General features: G+C 48.2%; 2 protein-coding genes across 10 annotated transcripts in view; one reads left to right on the top strand and one right to left on the bottom strand.

Moving 5' to 3' along the window:
* The window catches only part of CHST13 (carbohydrate sulfotransferase 13), a 34,568-nt gene extending 33,045 nt beyond the window's left edge, over positions 1-1,523 (top strand). For all 3 annotated transcript variants that reach the window (XM_075762129.1, XM_075762128.1, XM_075762130.1), the window contains exon 3: positions 196-1,523. In XM_075762129.1, the coding sequence (XP_075618244.1) occupies positions 196-1,041 (846 nt within the window). In that variant the 3' untranslated portion in view covers positions 1,042-1,523. The remainder of the gene's footprint in view (positions 1-195) is intronic.
* An 8,336-nt stretch (positions 1,524-9,859) lies between these two features.
* Positions 9,860-27,226, bottom strand: part of SLC41A3 (solute carrier family 41 member 3) — a 107,589-nt gene continuing 90,222 nt past the window's right edge. For 4 of the 7 annotated variants that reach the window (XM_075762132.1, XM_075762133.1, XM_075762131.1 and 1 more), the window contains 9 exons: positions 23,799-23,906; positions 22,886-22,957; positions 21,928-22,072; positions 19,703-19,849; positions 16,975-17,119; positions 16,189-16,268; positions 14,186-14,320; positions 13,230-13,378; positions 9,860-10,789 (listed from right to left, as the gene is read on the bottom strand). In XM_075762132.1, the coding sequence (XP_075618247.1) occupies positions 10,604-10,789; positions 13,230-13,378; positions 14,186-14,320; positions 16,189-16,268; positions 16,975-17,119; positions 19,703-19,849; positions 21,928-22,072; positions 22,886-22,957; positions 23,799-23,906 (1,167 nt within the window). In that variant the 3' untranslated portion in view covers positions 9,860-10,603. Of the gene's footprint in view, positions 10,790-13,229; positions 13,379-14,185; positions 14,321-16,188; positions 16,269-16,974; positions 17,120-19,702; positions 19,850-21,927; positions 22,073-22,885; positions 22,958-23,798; positions 23,907-25,255; positions 25,338-25,664; positions 25,764-27,226 lie in introns of those variants that run through there. The other 3 variants (XM_075762135.1, XM_075762136.1, XM_075762134.1) reach the window with 2 other exon arrangements.

Below are 27,226 nucleotides of genomic sequence, written 5' to 3' on the forward strand. Positions count from 1 at the left end.
CCCCAGCAGGATCAAGGATTAAATGCATCAAAGCAAGTTGTGTTCAAAGTCAACACTGTCCCCAAAAATCTCACATGGGTGACTGCCAAATCCAGGAAAGTGGAAGGGATGGGGACAGTTGTGTTGTAGGCCATGATCAGCTTGGGCAAGCTAGTGACCATCTCTTTTTTTTTTTTTTTTTTTCCCTCTCCCCAGTTTGAACAGTCATCACTGCAGGCGGTTCACCAGCAGAGACGGGAGCTGTTGAGCAACATCTGCAACCGTTACACCCGCAAGCGGCGTCTCCTGCGGCCGGATGACTTGCGGCACTTGGTTGTGGATGATACGCATGGGCTGCTCTACTGCTACGTGCCCAAAGTGGCCTGCACTAACTGGAAGCGAGTGATGATGGTCCTGACAGGGCAAGGCAAGTACCGGGACCCACTGGAAATCCCCGCCAACGAGGCCCATGTCTCATCCAACCTGCGCACCCTCTCCGAGTATAGCATCCCTGAGATCAATCACCGCCTGCGCAGCTACCTCAAGTTCATCTTTGTGCGCGAGCCCTTTGAGCGCCTGGTCTCAGCATATCGCAACAAGTTCACCCGCAGCTACAACACGGCCTTCCACAAGCGCTACGGGACCAAGATCATCCGGCGGCACCGGCAAGAGCCCAGCGACAAGGCCCTGGAGCGTGGGGACGACGTGCGCTTCGAGGAGTTCGTCTACTACCTGCTGGATCCCCGGACGCAGCGGGAGGAGCCCTTCAACGAGCACTGGGAGCGGGTGCACTCACTTTGCCACCCCTGCATCGTCCACTATGACGTGGTGGGCAAGTATGAGACCTTGGCTGAAGATGCCAACTACATCCTCCAGCTGGTTGGGGCCGACACAAGTGTCAAGTTCCCATCTTCATCCAAGACTACCCGGACAACGGACGACATGACAGCCCAGTTCTTCCAGGACATTAGCCCCTTCTACCAAAGGAGACTCTTTAATTTATACAAAATGGACTACTTGCTCTTCAATTACTCCATCCCCTCATACCTCCGCATCCGATGAGGCAGGGGCTGGGAGGAGAGGCAAAGGAGAGCTGGGTAACTCTCATCTTGCCACAGTTCCTCTCCTCTCACCCTGAAATGCCTCTTGGTTGACTTCTCCCCCATGCCCTCCCTGTTATGGTCTGCTCCACATCCTGATGCCTTGTTCATGCACAGCCTGGAAGGAGGACTCCTCTCAAAACACTGGGGCTGGAGCTTTTCCTTCCCTTTCCCTCCCACCCTTCAACATCTACAGAGGATGGTGGTGGGACCAGACACTATTGGGTAGGAGGACTTGCCTTGGCTGGGGACTTTCTTTTAACTAAGAGACTCCTCTGTAGATCCAAGTCTTGGAAAGGCTCCTTTTTCGGGCAGGATCCCTTCAGGTCTTTCTCCTCCTTACTGGGCTGTTTAGGGGCGGACATGGCATCTCGGGAGGCAGGGTGGAGCGTGTCAGAGACTTGCATAGAACCAGAAATAAAGCAATAATTTAATGTAAGTAAATTGTTCCTTTTGTTTAAAAATTGCTTTTGTTTAAAATTGCTCCCACCTTTTCGTCTCGTTCTCCTCCCTCCTCCCCCAGCTTCCCCTGGGGAAGGCAACGGTGTGTTGCTGTGACCACAGATTTCTCCCTGACAAAGCCTGGCGGGGTTTTTTGTTTCTCCCCTTCCACGTGCTCTTGGTTGGGATGCAAAATATTCCGAAGAGAGAGGAGCAGGTTTGTAGCAGGTATGGGCTGATAGAGACACAGCGCTTTCTCCTGAACTACAGTAGCAGAGCAGACAATGCACGTGCCTGTGTGTGTCTCTGGATTTCGGGTCAAATCTAACAAATCCAGGCCCCACACCTGTGTTTTAAGAGCAGGTAATGACTTTTGCAAAGCCATATGTACAGCACGGGTGCAGGTGTCTGCTCAGATGAAATCACGTACGTCTCCACGGTGCCCTGCCTACAGCCCTGCTGGGCTGGCAGGACCCAGCTGGTAGCTCTGGCTCCTTGTCCCCAGGCACCATCTGCGCTCCCATGTGTGGCCGCTGCCCCCGCATGGGGTGGCCACATTGCACCGGGGGACCGAGAAAGGTGCTGGGGCAGGTTTGGGTTGTGAAGTGCTTCGGGGAGCACTGTGCTGGGATGTGCGAGGCCACTATGGGAAGGACAAAGTGATGCTGGACTGGGAAGGCCAGAGAAAAAGAGTCTGCGTGTGTCTGTATGAGAAAAAAATGGAGAATAAAAATGAGGACAGAGACACCTAGAGGAAAATTCCCCTTTGGCTGGCTGGCTTTGGACAATTCATTCCTTGAAGAAAAAATGGGGAGGAGGGGGCAAAACACAAAAGAAAACGACAAACCCAGTCCGAGGATTTTAAATTAAAACCAGTCAAAGGAGCTGTATTTCTTTAAAACCATATTTCAGTCTTTCCTCTTTTCTGTTCAGCTTTGGGTCGGTGGCTCCCTTTGTAAATAAACACGCCAGTAATAGAATTTGCTGTAGAGTGTATCTGCTGGCTTGGCTGTGAGCACTTGACTTATTAGTGCAATACAATGGGAGGTTTTATAAAACCCCAGTGCTCTCAGGCTCTTTTAAAAAATAATGTTTTCATCTAACAACTTTCAGCTGTTGTATCTTAACCTTTTTCCTCTCTGCCTCTGATCGGCACCTATACACTGACACTTCCTCCTTGGTTGCTTCATTCCGAGATTGGGTTTAGCAAAGCAAGGAAAAAAAGAAAAGTAAATAAAATCGCTGGTGATCCTGGCAGTCTGACTGATTCTCCCAATCTGGACTGGAGATCTTGCGGAAATGGCCTTTCTCGTGCTATCTTAGTATCTCCCCGTCAAGCTGAAACTCAAAGCACAAAACCAGATTATATGATGCAACAAATTTCATCTGCAGCGTTCAGGCTTGGAGTGCATTCCTCCTGCTTTCTCAGGAGTCTCACATTCCCTGCTTAGCACTGCCTCTGCTTGGAAAAATCATTGTTCAAGTCACCACAAGCTCTCTTCATCGCTTTTGGTCATGAATCATACTTTGGGGTCAGATTTGGAGTCACAAAGGGATGGATTTTTGGATGGATTTCTTCTTTTCTTCTTTTTTTTCTCTTTTTTTTCCTAAATACTGTTCCCTGCAGGTAGCTCTTAAAAGCTGATGGCACGGTGAGTGGCAAGGACAGCTACACAGACTCTCTCCCCGTTGCGCTGCCTGGGGGTGTTTAGGCAGTACCTGGCTGGTTGGGAGCCCCTTTGTGCTCTCTTTGGAGTGAAGGAGAAGGAACGGCACGCTCTGGGCTTTGTCTTTTAGCCAGCTGGTTTCTAAACTTTCCTGCAGTGGTGGCTATTTGGAGACAGTCCCGGTCATCATGGCTATTTGATCGGCAGCCTGTCCCCCGACACCCCATCAGACCTGACCCAGTGCCCCAAACAACAGCAAAGCCACACGGGTGTGGAGCGAATGCAGCCGGCCGGCCTCGGCCACGGTCTGCCAAGGGCAATACCCTGCTGAGATTTGTTCTGTAACAGGGTGTCTTTGGGGTCACATAGGACCTTTGGAAATACCCACCTTTGGGCTTTTTCTTAAAAAAACAACCAACAGCCACAATCCAACCCATTTAGGTCATACCTTTGGCTCCCCCCCTGCCTAAACATTGCTTTCCAAACCAAACCTGCCCCTGCGAACAGAAAATGGCCACTTTGTATTTCTAAGGCAACCGCCTTCAGCCTGGGCTGGAGCTTTCCGGCGCTGGAAACACTTTGTCCGTGCCAAAGCCGTGCACCAGCAGCACCAGCAGCACCAGCAGCACCAGCAGCACCAGCAGCCGGGGCCGGGAGGCTGCGGGGCCCCCGGCGCTGGGCAGCCCCCCCGGCAGGCACGGCCCGACCCGACCCCTTCCCGGCTCGCACCGAAAAACGCTACAGGACTGGAGCAAAACGGAGTTACGAGGACACCGTGTGACTGGTGATCCCAACTACAAGCATTTTAATTTCCTGTGAGACTTCGGGTGCTGGGAACCATTTCTTTGAGGGGCTCCTAGTTGGGTTTTGGGGGTTTTTTTAGCTGTTTCACTGCATCCCTTTTTCTTGCCAGAGGAGAAAATACCAAGGTAATCTAGGCCACCTCTAAAGTGTAACTGGATTTGGTTTTATCCTCTGCTTGGACCAAGAACGTGGTAGCACCTGATGTGCAACAAGAGCTTGAAAAGCCAGGAGCTGCCGGGGGACTGCCCCCCGGGCGATGGAGCAGGGCATCATGCCCTCAGCCCTGCCCGAGCACCCCGCTGTGAGTGGGGAGTGTTTCCAGGAGGAAGATGGTGGTCTGGTGAAGGGCATGAATGCACCACCGGGATCCAAAACAAGACGAAAACATGACCCTGCTTCTTAGTGGCAATGGGGCTTTGGTGCAGCTGCCCTGGGGGCCACATACCACGTACTGTGCTGCGTTTTGGCCAAGGTTTGATGACGAGTGAAGATTCTTCTCGAGCAGCTCTGTGACCAGCAAGGTGAAGACAGGACCACCCAACCATCCGACCTGGAACAAGCACAGCTGCTGTCACGTGGAGAAAAAGGAAAACCCCAGGGGCAGCAGGGACATTTCTACCTGTGCACAGACTTCTTTTGGTCCCCTTAAACTGCCTTACACTGCCAAAAAACCCCCAACTGGGTAGTTTTTCATGGAAATAAACCTTCCCTGCAGGGCAGGTGCTGAGGGGTAAGTGGGGCCATTACCCCCATGGCCACACACCAAGCTCCCACGCCCCAGGCAGGCTGGGAGCGGCTGGCCTGGGGGACGAGTCCCACAGCAAAGCCGAGGATGCTGGTGGCTGCCAAAGCAGCCAGGTGAGAGCACTGAGGGGTCCCCGCCGCACTAAGTGCATCAACCCTGCCAAAAGGAGCAGGGGCACCCAAGTGAGTGTGGCTGCAATTAGACGCCTACCCCATAACCAAGCAGGTCATCTGGCGGGGTGCGTGGGGCCGGGCGCTGTGCCTCACTGCCCAGGCAGCGCCCGGCTCTGCACAGGCTGGAGTCCTCAGTGGCACTTTGGCAGCCGTGGGTTGGGGCAGGAGGACCAGGGTGGCTGAGGGAGAGCCACCGCTGCCAGTGTTGCCAAGGTCACCCCGGCTCGACAAACGGAAAAATCCAAGTTAGATGTGGTAATTGCACACAGCACAGCCTCAGGGAAGGAATAACCTTGCAAACTATTTAAACTCTCCCCTCCTCATCCCCCCCATCAAGTGCCTATTAAAAATAAATAACTAAAGAAACAAAACATGGCTGTTGCCATATGAAGTAGCATTCAGACTTCCGAGTTGCAGAGTGTCTGTGTCATGCAGCCAACATGGGGCAAGTACCCCATGGGTGTACTCTGCGAGGGGCTTGGGGGGCAAGCGCAGACCATATCTCCCAGCCCCCTTGGAGGCTGCTGGTACCATGGGGGTCCCATCCTGTTCTCAGACATGCTTGGGGATGAGCAGCTGCAAGTGAGCCAGGCTGGTCCTGGGGTTCAGTGCAAGGCTTGGGATCTGCTGGGGAGCTGTCAGAGCACCAGGGATACAAAAAGCAAGTAAGAACAGCCTCACTTTTATATATGCATATGTGCACAGATATACAATGTAAATAATGATTCTATTATAATGTACAATAGAATTATTGTGAATAATTGAAATATAGGTGATAATACATGCATTATATATGTTTATATGTGTATAAAGTATGTATTACAAGAATAATTAAACAGCATTCATGATTATACTTATATATGTTGAGTGATTACATTTGTATATGATTGTAATACTTAATAGCTATTTGGTTTATGTCTGTCTGCATATGTATGCGTGTACAACATCATATTTATTATATAAACACACACATACCCGCGAACATAAAAGAGAGAGCACCTTCCCTTCCTGCAATGTTGAGCTTTGCCACGGTCCAAGGTGACTCAGCAGCTAATGGCGAGCCATCCCCTTCCTCCGAGTGCCGCTGCATGCTGCAGCCTGCGGAGCGTGGCGGGCACTTTGCCTGTGCTGTGGGTATTTCATGCTATGTAGCTGCTGGCCCCATCCCTGGTGGCCCATGTGAAGCTGTTGAGTTTCTCCTTCCAGTGGAACAAAACTGAGCTTCAGTGATAGGGAGGTTTCCTTCCAGAGCTTGCTGTGCACCACAGATTGGGTTGTTTACCAGCTGGAGGATTAAATAGACTTCCATTGAAGGGAAAAAAAATATACATTTTCAAGTATGTCTTGGAAGCGGTGTCATGCTTGAAGGAGGCTTTTCAGACTTGTGTTTGCTGTCTGGCACTTCACTTGTCCCTGGTAAGGATGTTGCATCTCACACAATGTAGAGTTTCTGGAAAAACACTGTATTAGGATGGAGGCAGTGAGTGGAATCTGGAGGGGGGGAGGAAAATAAATGCTTTGGCTGTCCCTGAAAACAACCCCCTGGTCCCGTCTCTCTCTATGGCTGGTGACAGCCCCGTCTTTGCTTGCAGAGAGAAACCCTTCTGCAGTCAGGAATGACGGAGCCCCTGATCAACCTCCTCCCCGATGCGGCAGGGAACTCCCCGATGTCCCAGCAGCCACCCCACCCCAACATTTTGGCCTTGCGGTGGTGCAGGGCAGGCACCCATCCCCTCCCAAACTCCCATGCCCTTCCTTGTACCCCCATCCCACAGCACTGACATGAACCTGAGATTCAGTTTATTCCGGGACAACTAGTGGCTGATCTCAGGACCAAGTCCAAACCTCGCTGCTAATACAGTGTAAAGGAAAAACAAGGGAGATTAAAAATAATAAATTTTACATTTTTTCACTGCCTCCTACTACAACCTGGATCAGCTGGCTGATGGCTGCACAGGGCTTGGAGGATCCAGCCCAAAGCAGGGGGTTTTAAATTTATTTCTGCTTTATTCAAAGACAGCCAGTCTCATTCCTTTGCTGACACTCCACTTTTTCTTTATTTCCCCCTAGAGATGAAAACAAGGTAAGCCTTCGACAGGGATCTCACAGCATTTGATGGGTTTCTCAGTCCAGGTCAAGTGCTGAGCCGAAATGGGCAGGTCAGCAGCCAAGGACTAGAGAGCAGTAAGAAAGGAGCTCTCTTCTCCCACCTCCTCCTTTTTAAGGAAGTTGCTTATTTGTAAGCCGTGAGGAATAAATACAAATAAAAGTCACTGTCAGCTCAAACGGAGGTGCTGGTGGCTGTGGCGGGGTGGCTACAACCCAGTGAAAAGCTGGGCACAGTAATGCCACAGACACAGCAGCTGAGAAGCCGGGCCTGCCGCTGGCAGGGACTTTCCTGCTGGATTAGATTAAAGACAGAAATCACTATGAAATGTCCACACCCCATCTGGGCTCTGCTACCCACACAGGTTTGCTCTGAAGCCACGTGAATTTTGTGAAGGAAAAGGGAGTAAAGCAACCCCCTCCCCAAATCTCCTCCCTGACAAAATTACTCCAATACACCACCACAGGGAGCATAAAACCAGGTACGGCCTGCTGGGATGTACTGAAAGCTCTTAAAAGCTGAGGATCCTGCAGGCATTTAAACCCCAGATCTCTGCTTTTAAGGGGAGGAAAGGGGGACGATGCCTGGAAAACTGAGCTGCGCTCGGTGCCAGCGAGGCAGCCGGTGCCAGGGGGAGGGAGCAGCGCTGCCCACTCGGCGCAGACCGATTGCTGGAAGGGCTGGGGGTGCTTACTTGGAGGAGCAGGTTCAGATGGAGTTACAGGAAGCCGTGCTCCGGGGTTATGTATAACCTTTGTTAGCAAAGGCCCTTTCTCATTTGCACAGGGAAAAAAAAGAAAAGGACGAAAGAGTAAACAGGCTGAACAGCCAAATAACTAGCCTTTCACTGCCCTTAAAAAAAGGAAAAAAAAAAAATCCCCTTTTATTGAAACGATTTCCTTTGGTTATATCATTTCTCCTGAGGCTGGAAGCAATTTTAAGTCTGAAGTGCGTTCCCTGCACTAAGTGCACGGGCACGAGGCTGACGCTTGGCTGCCCACCACGGGGTACCCTGGAGTACAGCACGCCTCGCTGTGCCCTTTCTCATGTCCCCACATCAGCTCGCAGCCCCAACACCCCCTCCAAGGGGAGAACCCCCAAGCCCAGCACAGGCAAGGTGCAGCATAGGTCACCCACAAGTAGGACACAGATGGCATCCATTACGTGTTCCCATCCGTGTCCTCTGTCAACAGTGACAACCAGAACAAGCCAAGCTCTGCCCAGAAATCCTCTGATGAAGGTACACACCAGTGCCAGGGCTTTGTTGCAATCACGCGGCAGAGGAGCAGCCGCGTGTTGGGCACTGGGAATTGATGCTGGACGAGGGTGACTGTGGTCCCTTGCAGTCTGCACCAGCCGTGGGCTTGAGTCTGGGGCTTCTGGGGGATCAAAAGGAGCAGGGGCAAATCTGTGCTATTAAAAGAAAGAGTTTCACATGTCTGGGACTCTGCGGAGGGCTAGGGTGTCCTCAGCAGCTTGGCCTTAGGACCAGCCTTACCTGATTCACCAGCAGCAAAAGCATCCAGATCCAGAGAGGACCTCTCCAAGGCAGTGGGGACATGCAGCAAGGAGGAGAAAATATGGTGTTGAGGCAGGAAGAGTTATTTTCTGGGACTGCTCAAGCCAGTGCCAAATTTGAGCTAATAAAGGTTTACAAAATAAAATGCTAAGCTCAAGTTATTAAAATATATATGTACGTATCTCCTAACGCAGCCCCCTCAAACTGGGACCAGCAATCAGACGCTTGCTTTGCTTTCCCCACAAGCCCCCTCAGCTACTGCTGCTGCAATTATCACACGTGGGTGCTTGGGGCCGACAGCGGCGCAGCCGAGCAGAGCTGACAGCACACAGGCTGCAGCAAGAGATAAAGCAGCGAGGCCCAAGACGGGGGAATCGTGTGCCTCAGATGCTGAAATCTCCCCCACCATGAAGCTGGTGTGCGCATACTCTCCAGCTCAGCCAGCGTGGGGTAATTTATCCTCTGTAACAAAAAAAGGAAGAGAAGGTTTGGAGAGGGGGGAGGTGACAGCTTATTTTTTTCAGGGAGTGCTTTTCCCCACGCCTGGCAGCCCAAAGCTGAGCAGCTTTTACTGTTAGGGACCTTCAGCCACATGTTATCCCATGCAGGGGCCTCAGCTTTGCAGCTGGGAGATGGGAGCAGCCAAGGCACCCAACACAGCTCAAATACCCAACGCAGCTCAAATGTAAGTGTTTAAGAGCTGGCAGGCCCTTGAACAAGGCATCTTTCTGCCAGCAGGCTGGGTGGCTTGACCTCCCCTTTTCCCTCCTCCAACACGTACAAAGGCAGATTATTATTAAAGCTGTGGCCTGGTGGCATTTTTCAAAGGTTTGATCCATGTCCTCAACTCCTGACTCTTGGGCATTTTATTATCTGGAGGACACTACTGCTTCTTCAATTTCAGTGAGAACTGGCTGCTTTCAGCCCCACAAGCCTCCCTGATGTGTTCCCGGTAGCACAAGATAGCCGCCCTGGAGTGAGGACCTAAGGAGTTATTTGTCAAATCCTCATGCCAAATCCTCATTCAGCCCAACGCGATCCCTTACACACACATGAAGATTCTAGAGTCGTCACAGAGCAATTGTTAATGAGTGGATGGCGACTGTGGGAGATGGAATGGGCTTTAATTCTAACCTGAAAGATGTGGGCTGCAAAAGGCTGCTCTTGGTTAGAAAACACTGATTTTCCTAAAGCCCTATTAAAATTGTGTTGTCCAACCCTGAATGAGGAGAAAGAAGTGAGCAAGAAGTTCTGCCTGACAAATTTGAACTAAAACCAGGCAGAGCCATGGCAAGAAAAAACAACGCCCCAATCCTCAGCATTACCTTTTTTTAACCACTTTATTTGTGTGTGTGTTTCTATAAACATTTTAACTACTGGACATTTCATAAACCGTAAAAACAAACTTTCCTACCCCCAAAATGCAATCAATCCAGCTTGTCGGTCAGACAACAGTGATGCTGCCAGGGCAGGTAGGTGGTATCCCTAGATAATCTCCTGCTGGGAATGAGCCAGCGAGGAGCAGACTGTGTCAGATCCTGAGCATCTGAGCGATGGAGAGGAGACAAGTTTAAAGACCTGGTTGCTCTTCTCCTCCAGGGATGCAATGGGAGAGAAAAGGAGGACAAATAAAGAATTTCCCTTGATGGAAAGTCAGAGTCCGATGGAGAGGTTGCAACATCCACAGCAGGATGGGATGCTGTGACCTCGGCAGGCTTTGGAGCGACCTCGTGGGCTGTGTCGGTGCTAGGGACTGAAAGCGATCAAAATGCTCATTCATTACAAACAGCCCAGTTGCTCCTTAGCACCCTGTTTGCTGGGCGCAGGTGTGAGCAGCGGACATTGCTTAAAACCAGCTTGCTCACTTGCGAGGGTGCAAGTCTGTGGGTGCTGATTCCTTGGGGTGGGCGAGCCCAGCTGTAAGGCACGATGGGGAGGAGAGATGGGGCGTCAGAGGTGGCAGGGGAGGCCCAATCCAGCCGGGTGACCCAGCAGTCATCGCCAAGTACCCTGTTGTCCTGGAGGAAAGCACCGTGTCGCAAGAGCGATGCAGAGCAGCGCTGGTCTCTCAGTTCCCCAGGTTCATGTCTGTGCCATGGACGAGCCAAACCAGGCGGAAACAGACGGCCAGGAAGCCAGTGCCCAGGAGATCCCCCAGGGCAGTGAGGTAGGGGATGGAGAAATTATCCGGGTCCAGTGCCTTCCTCCACATCAGGCGCACAATTAGGTCAGCCACGTAGAGCAGGATTCCCACCTGAGGAGAGGCAAGACAGGCCCTGCTGTGAGGCAGCACGAAGGTAATGCACAGAATCCCTCAGCTCACAGCCAAAATGGCATGGCCAAGGTACCAGAGCTAACGGGGAGTGCCGAGAAGGAACACCTTCCCAGAGAACCGCTGTTTGCGCTGGGATGGGTGTAGCTGGCTCATTCCCTTGGGCACCACATTGCCTGGCATCGCCCATGGTGTCACAGCCCCCTGCTGCCAGCTGCAAGCGTGGGGACCACGCTTTAACTGCTCACCAGCATCACGTGGCCCAAAACAGGAGTCTGGCCAAACTAAAAGCATCTCTCAAAGGTGCAGTTCCCTCTTCCCACGCCATGAATGGGAGTGCTCCCATTCACTCCAGCAGAAACAGGGCTGCTGCAAATATGCAGGCAGCCCCAAAGGGTAAGTTTGTAGCCAGATTTTTTTTCTCTTCATCCTTCGTTTTTCCATTAGAAATTCAGATTGCATCTACTTTGTTTTTCCTAAAAGTCTCAGTGGACAACTGGAGTTTGAGGCAGTTTTTACATCAAAGTTATCCCAAGCAGCACTGACATGTTAAAAAAAGAAAACCATTTCTTTTTTTTTTTTTTTTTTTAATCTCAATAGTTTTAAAATCTTTGTTGTGATTTAATTCCTATTTCATTCCTGATTCTGATAAACAGATGGAGGAAAAAAATACTTCGGTTAAAGATTAAAGACTGTCTAGTTAATTGAATTAAGAAGGGAGAGAGAGTTTGCACTCCACATCTGTGGTCCCTCCATGGGAGACTGCAGCACAACAAGAACCAAAGACAGGCGGCTTTTCTAAAGGTGAAAACAGCAAGTTGGGTGGGGGGAGAGGGAGGAGGAGAAATGGGGGAAACAAATTAAATAACAGAATCACAGAAACTAAAGCTGGATGGAAACTCAAGAGTTTTATATAGACCATTCCTCTGCCTCAGTACAGGATCAAATATGCCCACATCTTTCCTGACAGTCATTTAACCTATGCTAAACAACCCTCAAAGATGGAGATGCCACACTCTAAGCAATCAGTCCCATGGCTTTTTTTTTTTTCCCTGTTCTTGTTTTTCCCAAGGTTTAACATAAATCTGCCTTTTTCCATTTGAAACCCATGATTTCATGTTTCATCCCTAGTGACCACAGAGAAAATGTTATTCTGTCCCTCCCCACAGAAACTTGGTCATTTAGAGGTTGTTAACCAGATTTTTCTCAAGCCTCTCTTCTTTGGACTAGCTAACCCCAGTCCATTCAATCGTTCCTCTAAGGTCATGTTTTCTAGGCCTCTGATCTTTCTCTTTGGGCTTTCTCCAGCTGACCCAATCTTCCCCCTCTCGTTCTTTCTGTCTTTCTTTACAAAGTATAATGGAGGGGAAGAAAGAACCAGGCTGAGCGTATTCTCCTCCGCTGGCCTCCATGGGAATCTTTCAGGGTCAGTGGCGTTGCTGGGATTCTGCTCTTTACACTGTCATTTATTCTGCGTATTTTCACGCTTGGCTCTGGTTGAGGAGTTACCTTGATGCATAAAGAGAAGAATAAATATTTTCCTTTACAACTATGGCTGTGCTGCTGGGCTTAGGGTTGTGCAAAGGTCGAGTAAAACTGATTGTTTACACACGCAAGGAATTCACCCACAGACACCAGGCTGCTTGTAAGGCAAAGAGAGAAGTCAGCTACCTCACCCTGCAAATTAATGAATCACTGATTTAAAAGGGCAAGTGAAGTCAGAGCCTCTGTGAGTTTAAGCAACAGCCGCATGCATTTCTGAGTGAAACACCAAAGTTTACAGGGCAAGCAAAACAGCGAAAGGCAACAGGCAGAACACATTGGATGAACTGCCCTTTGCCTACCCAGAACTTTTACTTTTGAAGATGAATTTCTCAGACCTGAGTTTTCCCTTTCCTTTTGACCCATATGGCCTGACCCAGAGGGATCCCTAGGTCTTCACTACTATATGCGAAACTGGTTTCCAAAACGAGAGGAGAAACCTGCTGGCTGCGGTCCACAGCCTCCCAGCTGCCTCTTACTGGGATAACCAGTGGCAGTCTAGAGATACTCGGGCCTTAGAGACTCAAGGAGTGAATATGGTAAAACAAGGTACCACCTACACCAAGAGGTACCTCCTTGCCCAGTGTGTGTCCGCACACTTACTGCAGCTCAGCAGATGATGATAACTTGTTTCTCATCTCATGTCTGACTCCTCACTCACCCTTAAGTGTGGTCATGCTCATGTGGGTGACCCTGGCAATTTGGGGGAAGTATTACTGGGTCCACAGAAGATACATGATGCTTGGTAGGAAGCACACCTGAAGCGATTGGAAATGTGGGCCACTGCTGGAGGTTTTACTCTGACTCCTGTTTAGCCTGGAGACTGGTTTTTTTTCACAGTATCTGAGAGGTTCCTTTTGGATGAGAGGTTGGGGTTTACCTGCAGCAAAGCAGCAGTCAGATAGAACATCACAAAGGTGAAGGACAGAGACGTGTGGCCTCCTTGCAGCAGATGGATGGTATAGAGGAACACAAGGTGCCCTGGGATAACCAGGAGGAACAGGACTCGGGCTGACTTGGAATTCACCTCTGCAGAGGACAGAGACAGAAACAGTGATGACAGCAGCTGCAGACTGTGGGAAGGACAGGACGCAGCTGCATATTTTAATGCTGGTACATAGACTTGGGGCTGTCTCCTCCCACCGACCACATTGCTAATGCCTTTTCTAGATCACGCAGCAATCTGGAGCATCTGCAGTATCAGCCCAGCAGCTTTGTCTGGCACTGAAACTATGTGCCAAAGACGTGCTCCATGCTGATCCATTCAATTTCTTCTGAAAACTCCTCTCAGCTGCTCTCTGCCTCCCACTGCTTCTGCTCTGCCTTGCTGCAACCCACTTTCCCAGCTTTTAGTTTGCCTTAGCAACTCCCAACCTAGCAGGGAAAATGAAGAGGAACCTGCAATCTAAAAAGACAACAGACTCAAATCCAGTTTTGCTAATGCTTAGGTTTATCAATTGCTGAAGATGGAGGAATTGCTGATTTTCAGCAAGGTTATGCTCTATTCACCCATGTCCACAGGTGATGGCTCTAGGCTGGCCATCTAGTTAAAATGACTTTCTATTAGATCAAATCTGAGAGTCTTTTTCAATTACTTTCTTTAGTGCTCCCTGAAGGACAGTTTCTTTGCCTGCCAGTGAGCAAGTATACCACAAGCTTTTTTTCAAGCTGCCCACTGCAAAGATGCTTCCACTCCGATCTCAGTATCTTCCCTGTAAGGGGGAAAGGGAGTTCTGCCTTTTGAAACCCACCTAGTCCTTCGCCAACCAGGCTTGGTAAAGGAGCTATCTGTGATGACAGGCCTTGAGACATGGACACCTAGGGTTCAAGGTCTACCTGATGAGAAGAATGTGGTGCATGGATTGGGCCAATTCTGCCTCATCTTGTATGGCAAAACTCCAGGCATGCTCCAGAAGTGCAGAAATGTGGAAATGCGGCTGGCCTGGATGGCAACCAGATTCCCTCCAACACCTATGAGGACAAAGCACAGTAAACCTGTAAACCACTTTCACTGCAGCAGGAAACATCAGTCTAAAACCTAGCCCAAGGTGATGTGATCTGCATTCACTTACAAGCTCCCTGAGAGCAGCAGTGAGAGAAAGTGAAAACCTGATCCCACATGTCATGGTGATGCTGTGCTATTCACTTGGCCGGAACAGCTCTTAAAAATCAAGAAGGCTCCAGTGATCGTCTCCTTCTGACTGTTTCATTGGAAACATTTTTCCTTGCTTTCCAGCACCAGCTGTAAATGCCACATGGCCTCTGAAGATGATGTAATTGCACCTGGTTTGACGCAGTCTGTGAGCAACATAACACCTGGGGAAAGCAGTGCAGGCAATGGAAGATGCTGCTCACGGCCACTTCTTGGATTTACTCACCCAGAGAGCCATTATTGTTTAAAAGACAACAAACATCACAGACAGTGATTATATATGTCTGTCTGAAGGCATCTAACACACTTGTAAAATGAGAAGGAATCATATGAGAATGAATCAGAGCCCAAATATGTTAGGTAATTAAAAGGCAATTAATTCCTTCCAGACTGATTAATTCTAGCAAACATGAAAAAGCAGCTACGTTTTCCAGCAGAAAATAGAGTGATGATGATCTATGGAGCAAGCCTCTACCACTCTGAGTATTTGCAGGGTAGAAAAGCCACAGAAAAGATAACAGTGAGCCAGATCCTACAGGCTTCTCATGTTTTCCCTTCCTTGAAGAAGGAAATGTTCCATCATTAAATGTGAGATTTGCCAGAGCGGAATCAAAGTAAAAATACTAACAGTAGCTCTACATAGCTCAAGATGGGAACTTTCTAAATTGTGCACTGCCATGCTTTGCAGGACTCCTCTGCACATGCAAAGTGAAGAGCTACCTGTGCAAAGACATGGAGCACTGTGTAACTATGCCACCAGCTCAGCCAAACAGGTTGCCTGCCCCCACAGAGCAACGTCTGGGTCAATCACTGTTCAACTAAATTTTTGTTGATGTACTTTCCTAATCAAGCTCTTTGGCTAACCATGCTGGAAAGAGTTTCTCAGCAAGGTGGCTGTCTTTATGCAGATTCAGTAAGGTGACAGCTGGGTGACACCCTCTGATGCTGCAAGAGGACACCACGCTTTGAGGGAGGCATGAGCCTGCCCTAGGAACGTGGGTTTCCCCTGGAATGGGCCTGGTCTGCAAGAGCATTACAATAGCAGAAAAAAACCCCAGTGGATCTTCAGTGATGCCAGGATCCCCAGCTGTTTGTACCAGTATGTGTGTGTATAAAAGTACTGTGAGTCTTCAAATATACACACAAAAGATGTTGATATATATATTTAAAATCCCTCTATATATATATGGGATATATATAAAATATATATGTGTCTATATAATATATATGTGTAATATAATATATATGTGTGTCTATATATATAATCTTTTATATATATAGACACACATATATAATTAATCTTTATCAACAATCTATATAGGGGATGATTGCACAGCCCAAATTGCTGAGTGGAGAGAGACAGGGAAAATGGATTTATTGTGACATCCTTAGTAGGTTGGATGTTATGAAAGTAAAGGTGTCAACATAGCTCTGAGACAACTATCAGATGCTATTAACCTTTCCCACAGCTCTACCAGTATTTTCCAACCCTGTCTGCTATTTTGCTCCAGAGATGCTTCAAGATATAAATAAGTAGGGATGTAATGGGGACCAGTAGCTTCACTTCCACTCATGATGGGAGCAGGGACTTGAACACAGACTCTGTAGGGGCAACAGTAGATACCATAACCCTTGGGGAGGGAGGTATAAATAAAAGCATGCATATAACCCCCCTTGCCCAACCTACCATTAATCACAGGTGTGAAAACTGCCATGCCTTCAAAGTTTGGGTCAGTTACAGTTTTGTCCAAGATGAGCCCACCAATGCTGTTAAAAAAGGACAGGCAATGAGGTTGGATCAGTCTCTCTTCCCAGGGAAATTCCTATGCTGTGAAAATAGCACATTGAGTTACTGCTTCTTCTCCAGTGCCAAGGCTGGACTATTCCCCATTTACTCCTTTAACAGCTCAGTTTTCGTCAATAAGTAGCCTTACAGTTTTTGTTAATGGCATAATGAGACCAGGAAGACCTCCTTGCCCGTGCTTGAGCAAAACTGATGGTAGCCAGGGAAGCTTTATCATCCTCCCGAAAAGTTTTGCTACACTTCTATACTGGTCTTAGCTGTTTTTGTTAAACCCTGTCCCAGATCTCAGCTGCGTCTGAAAGATGTAGCACAGGTGGAATGAACTACCTGGCTCTACATTCACCAGTCTTCCGTCTTTACAGCTGGATAAAAATGAAGTCTGACTATTTGTGATCATCATCTCCCTTTCCGGTATCCTGGCTTGCACCCACATGGTGCATGGATGTGCAAGTGAGACTTAAAATTATGACTTGTTTTTTCCAGTCATTTGGGGGCTCCTTATCTGCTATCTCAACAGCCTGCTGGAGGGCCACCTATGGCTAAGAAGCACTGGAAAAGCACCCTTCTCCTGTCCCTTCCAGTTTCACTTTTGATGGCTTTCTAAATGAGCATGGGGTCTCTCTGCTGTGTGCATACACATGTGGGCTTGGGATCCGTTCCTCAGTTTACCTGCTGATGCTCATTGCAACAATGACCGGCTGCCATCCAGATTTCAGGACTTCAGCAAGGGAAGGACTTTGCTTGGCGATGGCAACCCATAGAGGAATCATGATGATGAAGACAGCACAGATCAGGGGAGAAAGGTATTTTATATCTGGCAAGGAAAAGAAATCTTGAATTAAATGCCCCTGGATTCACAGGTTGCCAAAATCATATTGCACAAAGTCTGGAAGAAAGGCAGCAGGGCTGTCGCTCCAACTGTGTTATGTTAGCAGAAAAATCACATGGACCAAGATACTCCCCACACAACCACCTCACTCCACCACAGAAATCCATAATTAACCCCTGAAACTCACTGCTAGAGAACGTTATTGGAAAATCAGCAGGATTCAAAGCAAGTTATATTTGAAGATGAGCAAGTCTCCATCTCCAACTAAGCGAGACAAGAAGTTACAAAATTTCTGGCTTCAGGGTACAAATCAAACAGCAGGGCAAGGGATAAACTCCTGCGTGCAAGCTGTATCACGCTTACGACAGACACCTCATGCCTTCACCTAAAACACGAGGTAATAGGTACTTTTGGTGACAAGCTAGCAGAATTGCTGAGCAGCTGGTCTGCTCTATAGGAACAAATGCTCTCTTGCACATATAAGCCAGTTAAGATCCAGGGTTTCTTTCGTGCAAGCTTACACGTGTTTCCATTAGGTGCTTTTTCCATTTGGTAGGGGCATAACCTTGAAGTGACCTTTAGAAGCAAAGGAATTAAAAAATAAGTAGATGTGCAGCACTAAAAGAAAATAAACATGACTCAGAAGCATGAGAAACACCTTCAAGCAATGGGGATAATGCCAACCCTTTTGATATAAAAATGCTTCTTCAACAAAGCTCTCCATCTGGTCTCTGTGTTGGGGCCAAAGCCAGCGGGTTGTAACGCAGATTTTGCAGGTAATCTGGAAGATGAAGCAGGCTCAAAGTGTGCATTTTTCAAAATGACACTGCCAGGGCCTCAGGCTACCTGGATGAGACAGTACTGATGTGCTGATATCTTCCATGAACCAAGGGCTCTTACACAGAGAGGTGCACCTTTTATGTGTGGCTTTAGTCAGCACTGAAATGTAACCACTTCTGGGGCGTAAGTAACTGCTGTTTTGTCAGTGCACTTTACCACCTGGAGTCATTTAGGACAGATGGGTAGTATGACAGACTTAGTTGCTGTACTGGATCTCATACCTCCACTCCTTGTTGTTTCAGGCAACTAATTCCTTCTTAAATAATGCAGACACAGAGCACTGGAGTCTATCAAACCTTATCAAAGCCCACAGAAAGACTCCTGGTAGGACAAACGGACTTCAGTCTCTACATTCCAGTTCTGCCACATTCTCTCACATACAAGCTGCAACCCTTTGGCACGGTTTGCATCCCCATTATGCAGGACTGGGAAGGACAAGGGTTGATTTTTTTTAAAATTTAAAATCTTCATTGGCAAAAGGGTATTCCGCAAAAGGAGATGGTACTGCATCATACGGCACATAGTACTCCAAACTTTACAGACTCACCGGTTATTTTTGAAGGACCCAGAAGTTGTCACAGCAAGACCTGTCCCTGACTACACACTGGGGAGGGAAATGGATTTATTCAAGCATCATCAACAGTGCCTTCCTCCTACCTGCTTCACTTCATGCTCCCATTACTAGGTGTCTGCGTGCTAAATATTTTCCACCTCAAGAGACTATTTAAACTACTCTGCAAACATCACAAATGCTCTCTGGTCACAACCACAGAGGTTATCATGTTGTTTTGCCCTGTGCTCCCTGGGAGATGTTATCAGAGGCATAGTGTTTGAAAGACAAACTAGCTTTACAGGGGCAGGTGTGATGGCGTCATGGAAAAAGCACCTCTGAAGCTCAAGGAGGACTGGACGAAAGCGAATCGTGGGCCTCTCCCTGCAACGTGTGCTCCTTCACTCCCTCACTGGCATATGGAATGAGTTATGCAAACTGAGAACAGCTGCCTTGCTGCTTCTGCTCACAGTCTGAAGCAACAGTTTGGGTTTCAAATGGTATTGAGTTTGCTGGATCTTTTCATTTTCCTGTTTCTATTCTAGGTTAGGCTCACAGTAAATAGCCTAGCACTTTACAAGCAACAGTCAGGCATATATCACCAAGTCGCAACATGTTTTGAGCTTTTCAGTGTCAACAGGTGCCCAAGTCTTTGCCAACCAGCAGCACAGCTAACCCCGTAGCCACAACTCCTACTCAGAGTCCTCTGAGCATAAAGCAATGCAGCACTGCCTCCCTCCCTCCCTCCAATTTGATAGTATCTTGTTCATCCATGACTCTCCACATGAGAAGATACAAGAATATTTTACAAATGCCAAAACCGTGAAATAGCTGTGTGAGGAAGAACCTGCTATTACCCATGCACAGAAAGTAGTTATGCCTGGCTAGCGACAGATGCAGGAACAGAGTCAGTGTCACATATGTCAACCTTCTGTTCCAAAGCTATGCAACACATGTTGGTCATTTCTTTGACAAATCCCAGTTGTGCTTCTTAGACTCTGCCCTCCAGTTTGGTACTAAAAGAGAGCCTGGAAAAAGCCTCTTTGGTCATTTTTCTACCCCAGTGGCAGGACAGCCTCCATTCTGAAACATCCCAGAAATAGGTAAGCGCCCTGCAATAATTTCATAACGATTCATCTCTCTCTTGCTGAGCTGCAAATCCCTGCTAAACACTGTACCTATGTATTTGAAGAGTGTACTGCTGATTCCCGCCAGCAGGGAAAGGGTTATCAAGTCTCCAAGGCTTGCTGCTATGGGTGTGGCGACATTGTCTGGATTGATCCCAACTTTCCTTGCTCCGATGATCACGCCAATCATCACCAGACCTAGAGAAGGCACAGAGCAGGCATCAGAGAATGAATCCTGCTGCGTTTCACCCCAGAGCTGCTGTTCTGGTTCCCAGAGGGACGCAGGGTCTGGGAAAAGCAAGAAGCAGATTGCCCGTAGCAGTACCATGCAGCTGGAGATTGGACATCCCCGGGAATTTGTCCTCTTGCTTTCACCAACCTGAAGGGCATGACTCTGCCCTTATGAACTGCACCAAAGGCCCAGAGGCACACAAGCAAATTCCAGGGATCAAAGGAGACACCAGCAGGCAGCCCAAATGTAGAAGCTCCCCTCCTGAGCAGCCTAATCTTTGCTGCCTTGAAGCAGGACCAGGCATGAAGTACTCAGATAAGCACACAGCAGGCATGCGGCAGCCTCCTGGTGCCATCCCCTGCTCTGGATTCCACAGCACAAAGATATTTTCCATATTAGACCAAAATTTCTCTGAGTTTGAACCACCAAGGAGCAACAAGCTTCCTTACAGTAGCCTGAATTAGCCTTTTGGCCTGGCCATCACACTGACTCCTCATGTCCCAGAGTCTTTGGGGCCGTTTTAATTTCCAGTGGGTGGATGTTGGTGCTGTGAGCAGCTCCAGAGTCAAGGAGTTATGGAGGTGGTCCACATCACCTCTCTTCCCCTGTCCTCTGAGCTGCACCTGGAAAATTCAGCTGCTTATCAGCATTGTTGGAGAGGAGGAAAGTTTTGCTTCCTCAGATGAGTTAATGAGCACAAACCCCAAACCTTGATGAACATGTGGGAATCCCTCACCCATCGGATCTCTCACAGGCCTGTGGAAGAGCCACCTGAAATAAACCTTGCCTGGCTAGCCTCCACTGCTGCGTGACTAACAAAGGCAGCCTTAAGACAAGGCACATGACATCTCTTCAAAGTCCTTCCGTGGCTGACAGGATGCACCAAAGGAAACCTGAGAAATGGTGGTTCCCTCCAACTCACAACCTCTCTGTGCCTGTTCACACAGGCCCACCAAAACTGAGCGTTCACAGGAGCATCAGCTGTCCCCTAAGAAATGCCACATGTGCACCTTCCCTGACACAACAGCCCTTATACAGAAACACATCCTCACACAACATGGCATTCTCCACAAAAGCCCTCCCAGACACCCACACTCCCCTCCCCACAGCACAGTTCATGCTGCTTCCCTCCCTGGTCATAAAAATAGCAGCTTCCCGTCATGCACACCCACACACAGGCCACCTGTGACCATGTCCAGGGAAGAAACTAATGCTAGCTGAAAGCCTGTGATGGTAGGGCAGCAAAGTCTCTCTGTATCACACCGAGCAGGAAGATTGAAGGGAAGAGTTTAATGAAAGCTGGGCTGCTGTTTTTCTCTCTTAACATCCCATGTTTTTCATCAAAGGCATCTACAATCACCCTCTGACTCCAGCTTCAGGATATGCACTTGCTCTAACTTGTCCCTTTCATTTAGAAAACTCACTGTATCCAACTCCGCCAGCTCCCTCTATTCAGAGTGTCATGCTGCCCTCGTATGGCAGACCTACAAACTGATCATCTTCAGGAGACACGGAGCAGCTCCTACCGGGCCACCCATCGCGTTCCCCCTGCAAGGGGAGCGGACTGCCTGGCTCAGAGTATACAGCAGGCGAGCCACAGGGCTGGCCACAATCCTCCACAGGGTATTGAGCGATGCGAGTCCATCTCGAGTGTAGTCTGGAGTTGCCTGCTAACAGACTCTCAATACCCTGCTTTGTGTGTGGCATTAGTTCACTCTCCCCTACGAGAGGGCCAGTGTAGATGGCTAAGGCGACACCCAAGACACATGGAGAAAGTGTGTGCTTGTGTGTGTACACCCATGCATAGCACGTGGTGTTTTTCATGTGTCAGGTGAAGCAGGACGTTTTGATTGCTGCTGTGGATGCAGAGAACCCAGCAAACAGAGAAGCAAAGGCAGGATGCAGAAGGGGTAAAAGCAGCAGACATAGGATTAATGCTTCCTGCCAGAACAAAGGGATGTCAGCTGGGCCTCCCTGGCAGAAGGGACAGGGTTTTTTGCACCTGAGTGCTGCATGTTTGACCTGAGGAACCAAAATGACTCACCAAGAGAAAGCGCAGCTATGAACGCTGTGGTCACACTGCTGGCGCACAGTACGGCAGCCTGGCTCAGCTCCACAGAGCCCTTGGAGATGGCTCCCAGGATCACAGCAGCAACAGCAGCCAGAAGTCCCACCACAGTGGCCTGGACCTGGGGACAAAAAGACAGCTGGTGAGCAATCATCCGCATCTGCTCCGAGGCAGTCCTGGCTCCATGCGACCACAGCATTTCCACACAGCTAGGAGGGCAAAGCCTTGCAGAGATGCTGATTGCTTATGTATTTAAGCAGCATCCCTGTAAGTCTCCACTACGTTAAAAAAAAAAATTCCTGACAAAGTTTGGAGAAAAACTCTGGAGGCCTGCAAAGGACAGATAACATTTCAGCAAAGGACACTGAGTCCATCAGCAAAGGAATAGTCCCGGTCAACACAAAAATGGGCTCCCCATCAACACAGCACTCCTAGCAAGCTGAAAGCTGTGGAAGGAGATAAGGGAAAGCACACAGACACATGTTGCAAGCCCTATGGCCTTGCCATGTGCAACCTCTAGGCTGGTTGCTGGATTTTAACAAGCAGAAAGAGCTACAAGAGGCACATTTCTCCCATCTCTCCCCTCCTGCCCAAGGCTGATTCCCAAACCCTGCCAGTAAATGATGAGCTTTATCTAGGGGCTGTTGTGAAACAGGGATTGTGCCGCAGCTCCCCCTGTAAAAGGAGTGTTTTCATTATTTCTATTTGTCCACAAAGGCAATGAATGTCTAGATGTGTTTTGCAGCTAAACGACAAGCTCTGGTGCCTCACAGAGCTTTACAGGAGGTCAAGTTCTGGGCTCTGCTTGGCTCTGTTGAGAATACCTGCCCCAAATCAACAGCTCTGGATCCAGCACTGCTGGGAACAGATGCTGTTGGGCTCCAGCACAGCAAGTGAAAAGGGCCTTTTTCCTCTCCCAGCTGAAGTGACTCACCTGGATAAGGGCTAAATTGCAGGTGGCCATTTTCCATTGCTTCTGGGCATCATCCATCTGTCCGGTGTTAGCCTAGGAGCCAAGAGAGACACCCTGAAAATATGTTCCTGTGGCACAGGCGGCTGCTGGAGGCACTTTCACCTGGTCCCCGTGGGAAAGTGGTTGCTAAAGCTAGAGAGACGAGCACAGGTCGGCATCTCCCAACCTTCCCTGCACTTCCTTCATGACACATCTCCATCACGCTCCAGCCCAGTGTCCCAGCGGCATCAGAGGCTCACATGGAGGTGCAGAGGCATTGCAGGGCACCCAGCTAAAGGTGGAGTGGGCACATCTATCACATCCTGCACAGACCAAAAGCTGAACTAATTAAACTATTTTTCCTCTTTCATTTCCCCTAAATTGCTCTTCTGTTAAGCTCCAGTTTCTCCTGAGACATGCAATACAAACAGCCCAAAGTAAACAAAACTGCTTAGGGAGATAGGAGAGGTCAAATCCAGAGTAGCAAAAGCTACTGCAGGGCCCAAGAAGCCTTGGTCTGCTCCCCCCAAAGTAGGATTGCTGGGAAGCCCTGGGGCTCTCAAGGATCAATACCCACAGAAAAGCAACCCAATAATGAAGCTCACAGCTGTGGAGCCCTGGCTTTGTCTCCTTCATGTGTCACAGGGCCCAAAATATCAGCAACTGGCCACCCAGGGATTAATTCACCTTCAAAGACCAGATGAAAATTCCCTGTTCCAGTTACAAAATGAGGGCAAACACATTATTTTAACACACACACACCACTAGTTTCTACTTAGCAGAAAAGGGCATGTCTCATACACACAGTGTGGTTATATAAAAGCAGAATCTCCTGATGTCTCCTGCTAGTCGTCTCCCCCCGTCCCCACACACACACCACCTTGTTAACACTCACAGCCGTAGAGAGTCTGGATGCCAGTGTCATCTCAAGATTACCCTTCAGGCCAACCAAGGCAGGAACCAGGATAAAAACTTCTGTAATTGTCCGAAACACATCCCAGTGCTGGAAGGCAGAAGACAAAGGCAACAACCTCAGATTGTGATGCTGACCAGTCCAATGCTGCTGCCTCAAAGGGGAGTGGGTTCCCACCTCGTCACCTGTTCTACAGGTGTCTGCTGTGCACATAGAGGCAGATGCTGCCCTGGGCTGGTTGCATTTTGGGAATGAAGGAAAGAATTTTTAGCTGGCAATATTCTTTCTGATCTCATGCACAGCAAAGCGCTATCCTAACAGGGAAGGAACCTTCTTCCTGAGGGCAGCAGAAGATTTCAGAAAGCCACAAATTAAAATGTGTCTTTAGCATTAGCCAAGAACAACATGAAAAATAATTAGGGTTCACAAGCCAAATGAAATACAGCATGCTCGCCATCCTTTGTACTGACACTAGATACAGGAATGCCTATTGCTATCCAGGCTCATAAGAATAAACACGAAGATCTGGAAACAATCTAACAACAAAAAGTTGTGTCTGTCTTTTTTTACCAAACTTCTAACTAAGCATCTAAGACTGGTGGTGGGAGGGAAGGAGATTTTTGTATCTCTTCTCCACAGGCAGTTCCTAAATCTTCCTGTTACCAAGCATGCTCCCAGCACAGCTGGAAAAAGGATTTTGAATTAAGATATCCCATAAGCCTTAACTGCTGGGCCAATATCTTGATTATCATTGCTCCTCTGAAGCTGAACTGTACAAAGCTGTGGAATCAGCTGCAACACTAGAAATTATCTGAAACCCTAAGAAACTTTGTTGATCAACACGTCTTCTCTAATTTATATACCATACAGTGACTTGGAACATAACTCATTCACCCCCTGTGCATTCAAGGATGTTGGCAAAGTCCCAGCGTAGCTGGAGAGACTCACATCAGGTTGAAATCACAGAACGGAGCAGCTCACTGTGAAGTACAACCAACTAGCCCAACATTTAAGAGCAGAATAAAAGAAAAAAAGAGCAGCTGCAACGAGTCAGATCAAAGGTCCATCTAACCTATCCTTATCTCCACCAGTAGTCAAATTCAGATGTATAAAAGAAGAATCTAAGACATCTGACAAGTAGATGGGTTAATTCTTCTGTGTATTTTCCAGCCTTTGACTATCTGCCACAGCTGAGTTGCGGCAGTAAGTGGGGGCCTGTTTCTGCACACTTACCAGTGCTGAAAGGATTTCTCTTTCAGGTATCCAATCTCCCCCCTCCAACCCATGTGCCATCCTGTGGCAAAAATTTCCATAGTTTAGCTACACATCATGTGAAGGATCAACTTGTTCGTCAATTCTAACTTGTCACTGGCTGGTATCATATGACGGCCCTGAATTCTGGCACTAGAGGACAAAACAAACAACAGATCCCTGCCCACCTTCTCCACATCCACTGGGGTTCTATAAACCTGAAAATCCAGGAGGTTGGACAGATTCAGTAAATGTCGACACATTCAGCCGTCAGCCTGTTGGGAAATACATACAGGGTGTAACAGCTTGGTTGTGCCATGGGAAGCTGTGGGAAGCCGGTGGTGTGGCTGTCTGCTGGGAAGACCTCACAGCTTCCTTCTGAGTCAGGATGAATGAAAGTGGGGCTGAGCCAGCCCTGAGCACATGGTGCAAGACACCTCTCAGAGGTGCTGATAACAGGCAAAACATTATTGTCAATATAAAAAGGCACATTTCCTGGCAGTGGTGACCTGGAATCAGGCACATTTCAAAATAGTAAAAGTTACTGTTGAGTAAATAACAGACTTGTCTGAATTTGTTAATACAGAACTTAAATACCTGAGAAAAGCTAGGGGCGGACATCTCTTTTAAAGATTCAAATCCCCCTCTCCTCTCTCTCTTTAATTAAGAATAAAGATCCAAACACATCTTTGACACCTTCAAAAGAAAGAGGAGAAAAAACAGACTTCATAGTCACAATGTAAAAAACCCAATCATTTAAAATACACAGGCGTGCAGACATTCATATTTAAGATCTTGCATATTTTGCACATAAAAAGACATACAAATAAAAAGCAACAGAAAAACTCAACTGTTTGCATTTTCTGTGCGTGTCACCTTTGGGAAATATGACTTTGTTATGTCAATGTAAGCTCCAATCTTTGCGTTCATGATGAATTTTGCAGGTCTGAAGCCATCATAACAGAAGTTTCAGCATATGAGGTATGATTTTTTTGGGACTCTGCCTTAAATACAATTACAATGAAAGGCTTTGAACAATTAATAAAGAATCACATAACTGTACTAATAAAAAAAGCTGACTTAATTGCCTCCATTTGAATCTCATTAGTGACTCACCAAGAGCCTAAGGACAGATTCATAATGATTTATACCTGCAGTAGCCAGGACTCCATTGTGTTAGAGACTGCAGAAATACAGAATAAACAGATGATGCCTGTGCCATCGCCTTGCAGGACTGTCAGCTGGAAAGGCAGGTGAACATGGCAGGTTAGAGCTGTGCAGGCAAGGAACTGTCTGAATGAAGACAGCTGGATTGAGGAAGTAGCTCTGTCCTTCGAGATGAAAACTGGCCTAGAAGGAAACATTCCCTGTTGCAAACCCACACAGGGACACTGAGCCAGAAAGGGATTTGTCCCACTTCACATTCCCATAATGCAGTCATAGCCCTAAAGCTCGGCTCTGAAGAAACTTAGTTACCCCATGATCCACTGCAGCTGGTCCCCATGCCAGTTGGATCTGCCCATGGGGTCCACCAAGGAAGAGAGGCTATGATGTACTGAGACAGTCTCCTCAGCTGCAGTCTAGCCCTGCTGTCCTTCCTTACGCTGTCCTCACAGTCCCAACTATGTCCTGTTACCTCCCCAGGGCATCCATCCTCCCATGGCAGCAGCTGAGAAACCTCAGAGGTTTTCCATTGCCCTGAACAATTCAATAGAAAGATCAAAAGATCCTGGGCTATAAAATGCAAGCCAATTCAAAATCCTTTTCAATGCTAATCATCTCATGGCCTTTTATCAACAAAGGACAGCGATATCTTATGTCTGTAACTTTTATTTGGACTGTGTCCCACTGCAGTGGTGTGGAAGGGAATGAAAGGGAAGCTTTCCTCCTGAATTCTCTGGTTTGAAATCTGATCATCCAGCTTCAATCTGATTCTCCACCTTACTGTAAAAGAGTGGGCCAGACACTGGCAGGGCCCTGCAAGGTCTCCAGCTATGTCAGTCAGACCAGAATCCAGATCGACCAGCTGGCCAAGGATCACTGGAGCAGAGATGGAAACATCCAGCAAGAAAAAACCCATGCCACGCTACCAGCCCTGCACAGAGACTGCATTATCTGCACAACCAGGAAGAGGAAATGGCAAATGCCTATTCCTTTGG

The sequence above is a fragment of the Balearica regulorum genome, chromosome 10, assembly GCF_011004875.1.
Source record: "Balearica regulorum gibbericeps isolate bBalReg1 chromosome 10, bBalReg1.pri, whole genome shotgun sequence".
NCBI classification, from domain to species: Eukaryota; Metazoa; Chordata; class Aves; order Gruiformes; family Gruidae; genus Balearica; species Balearica regulorum.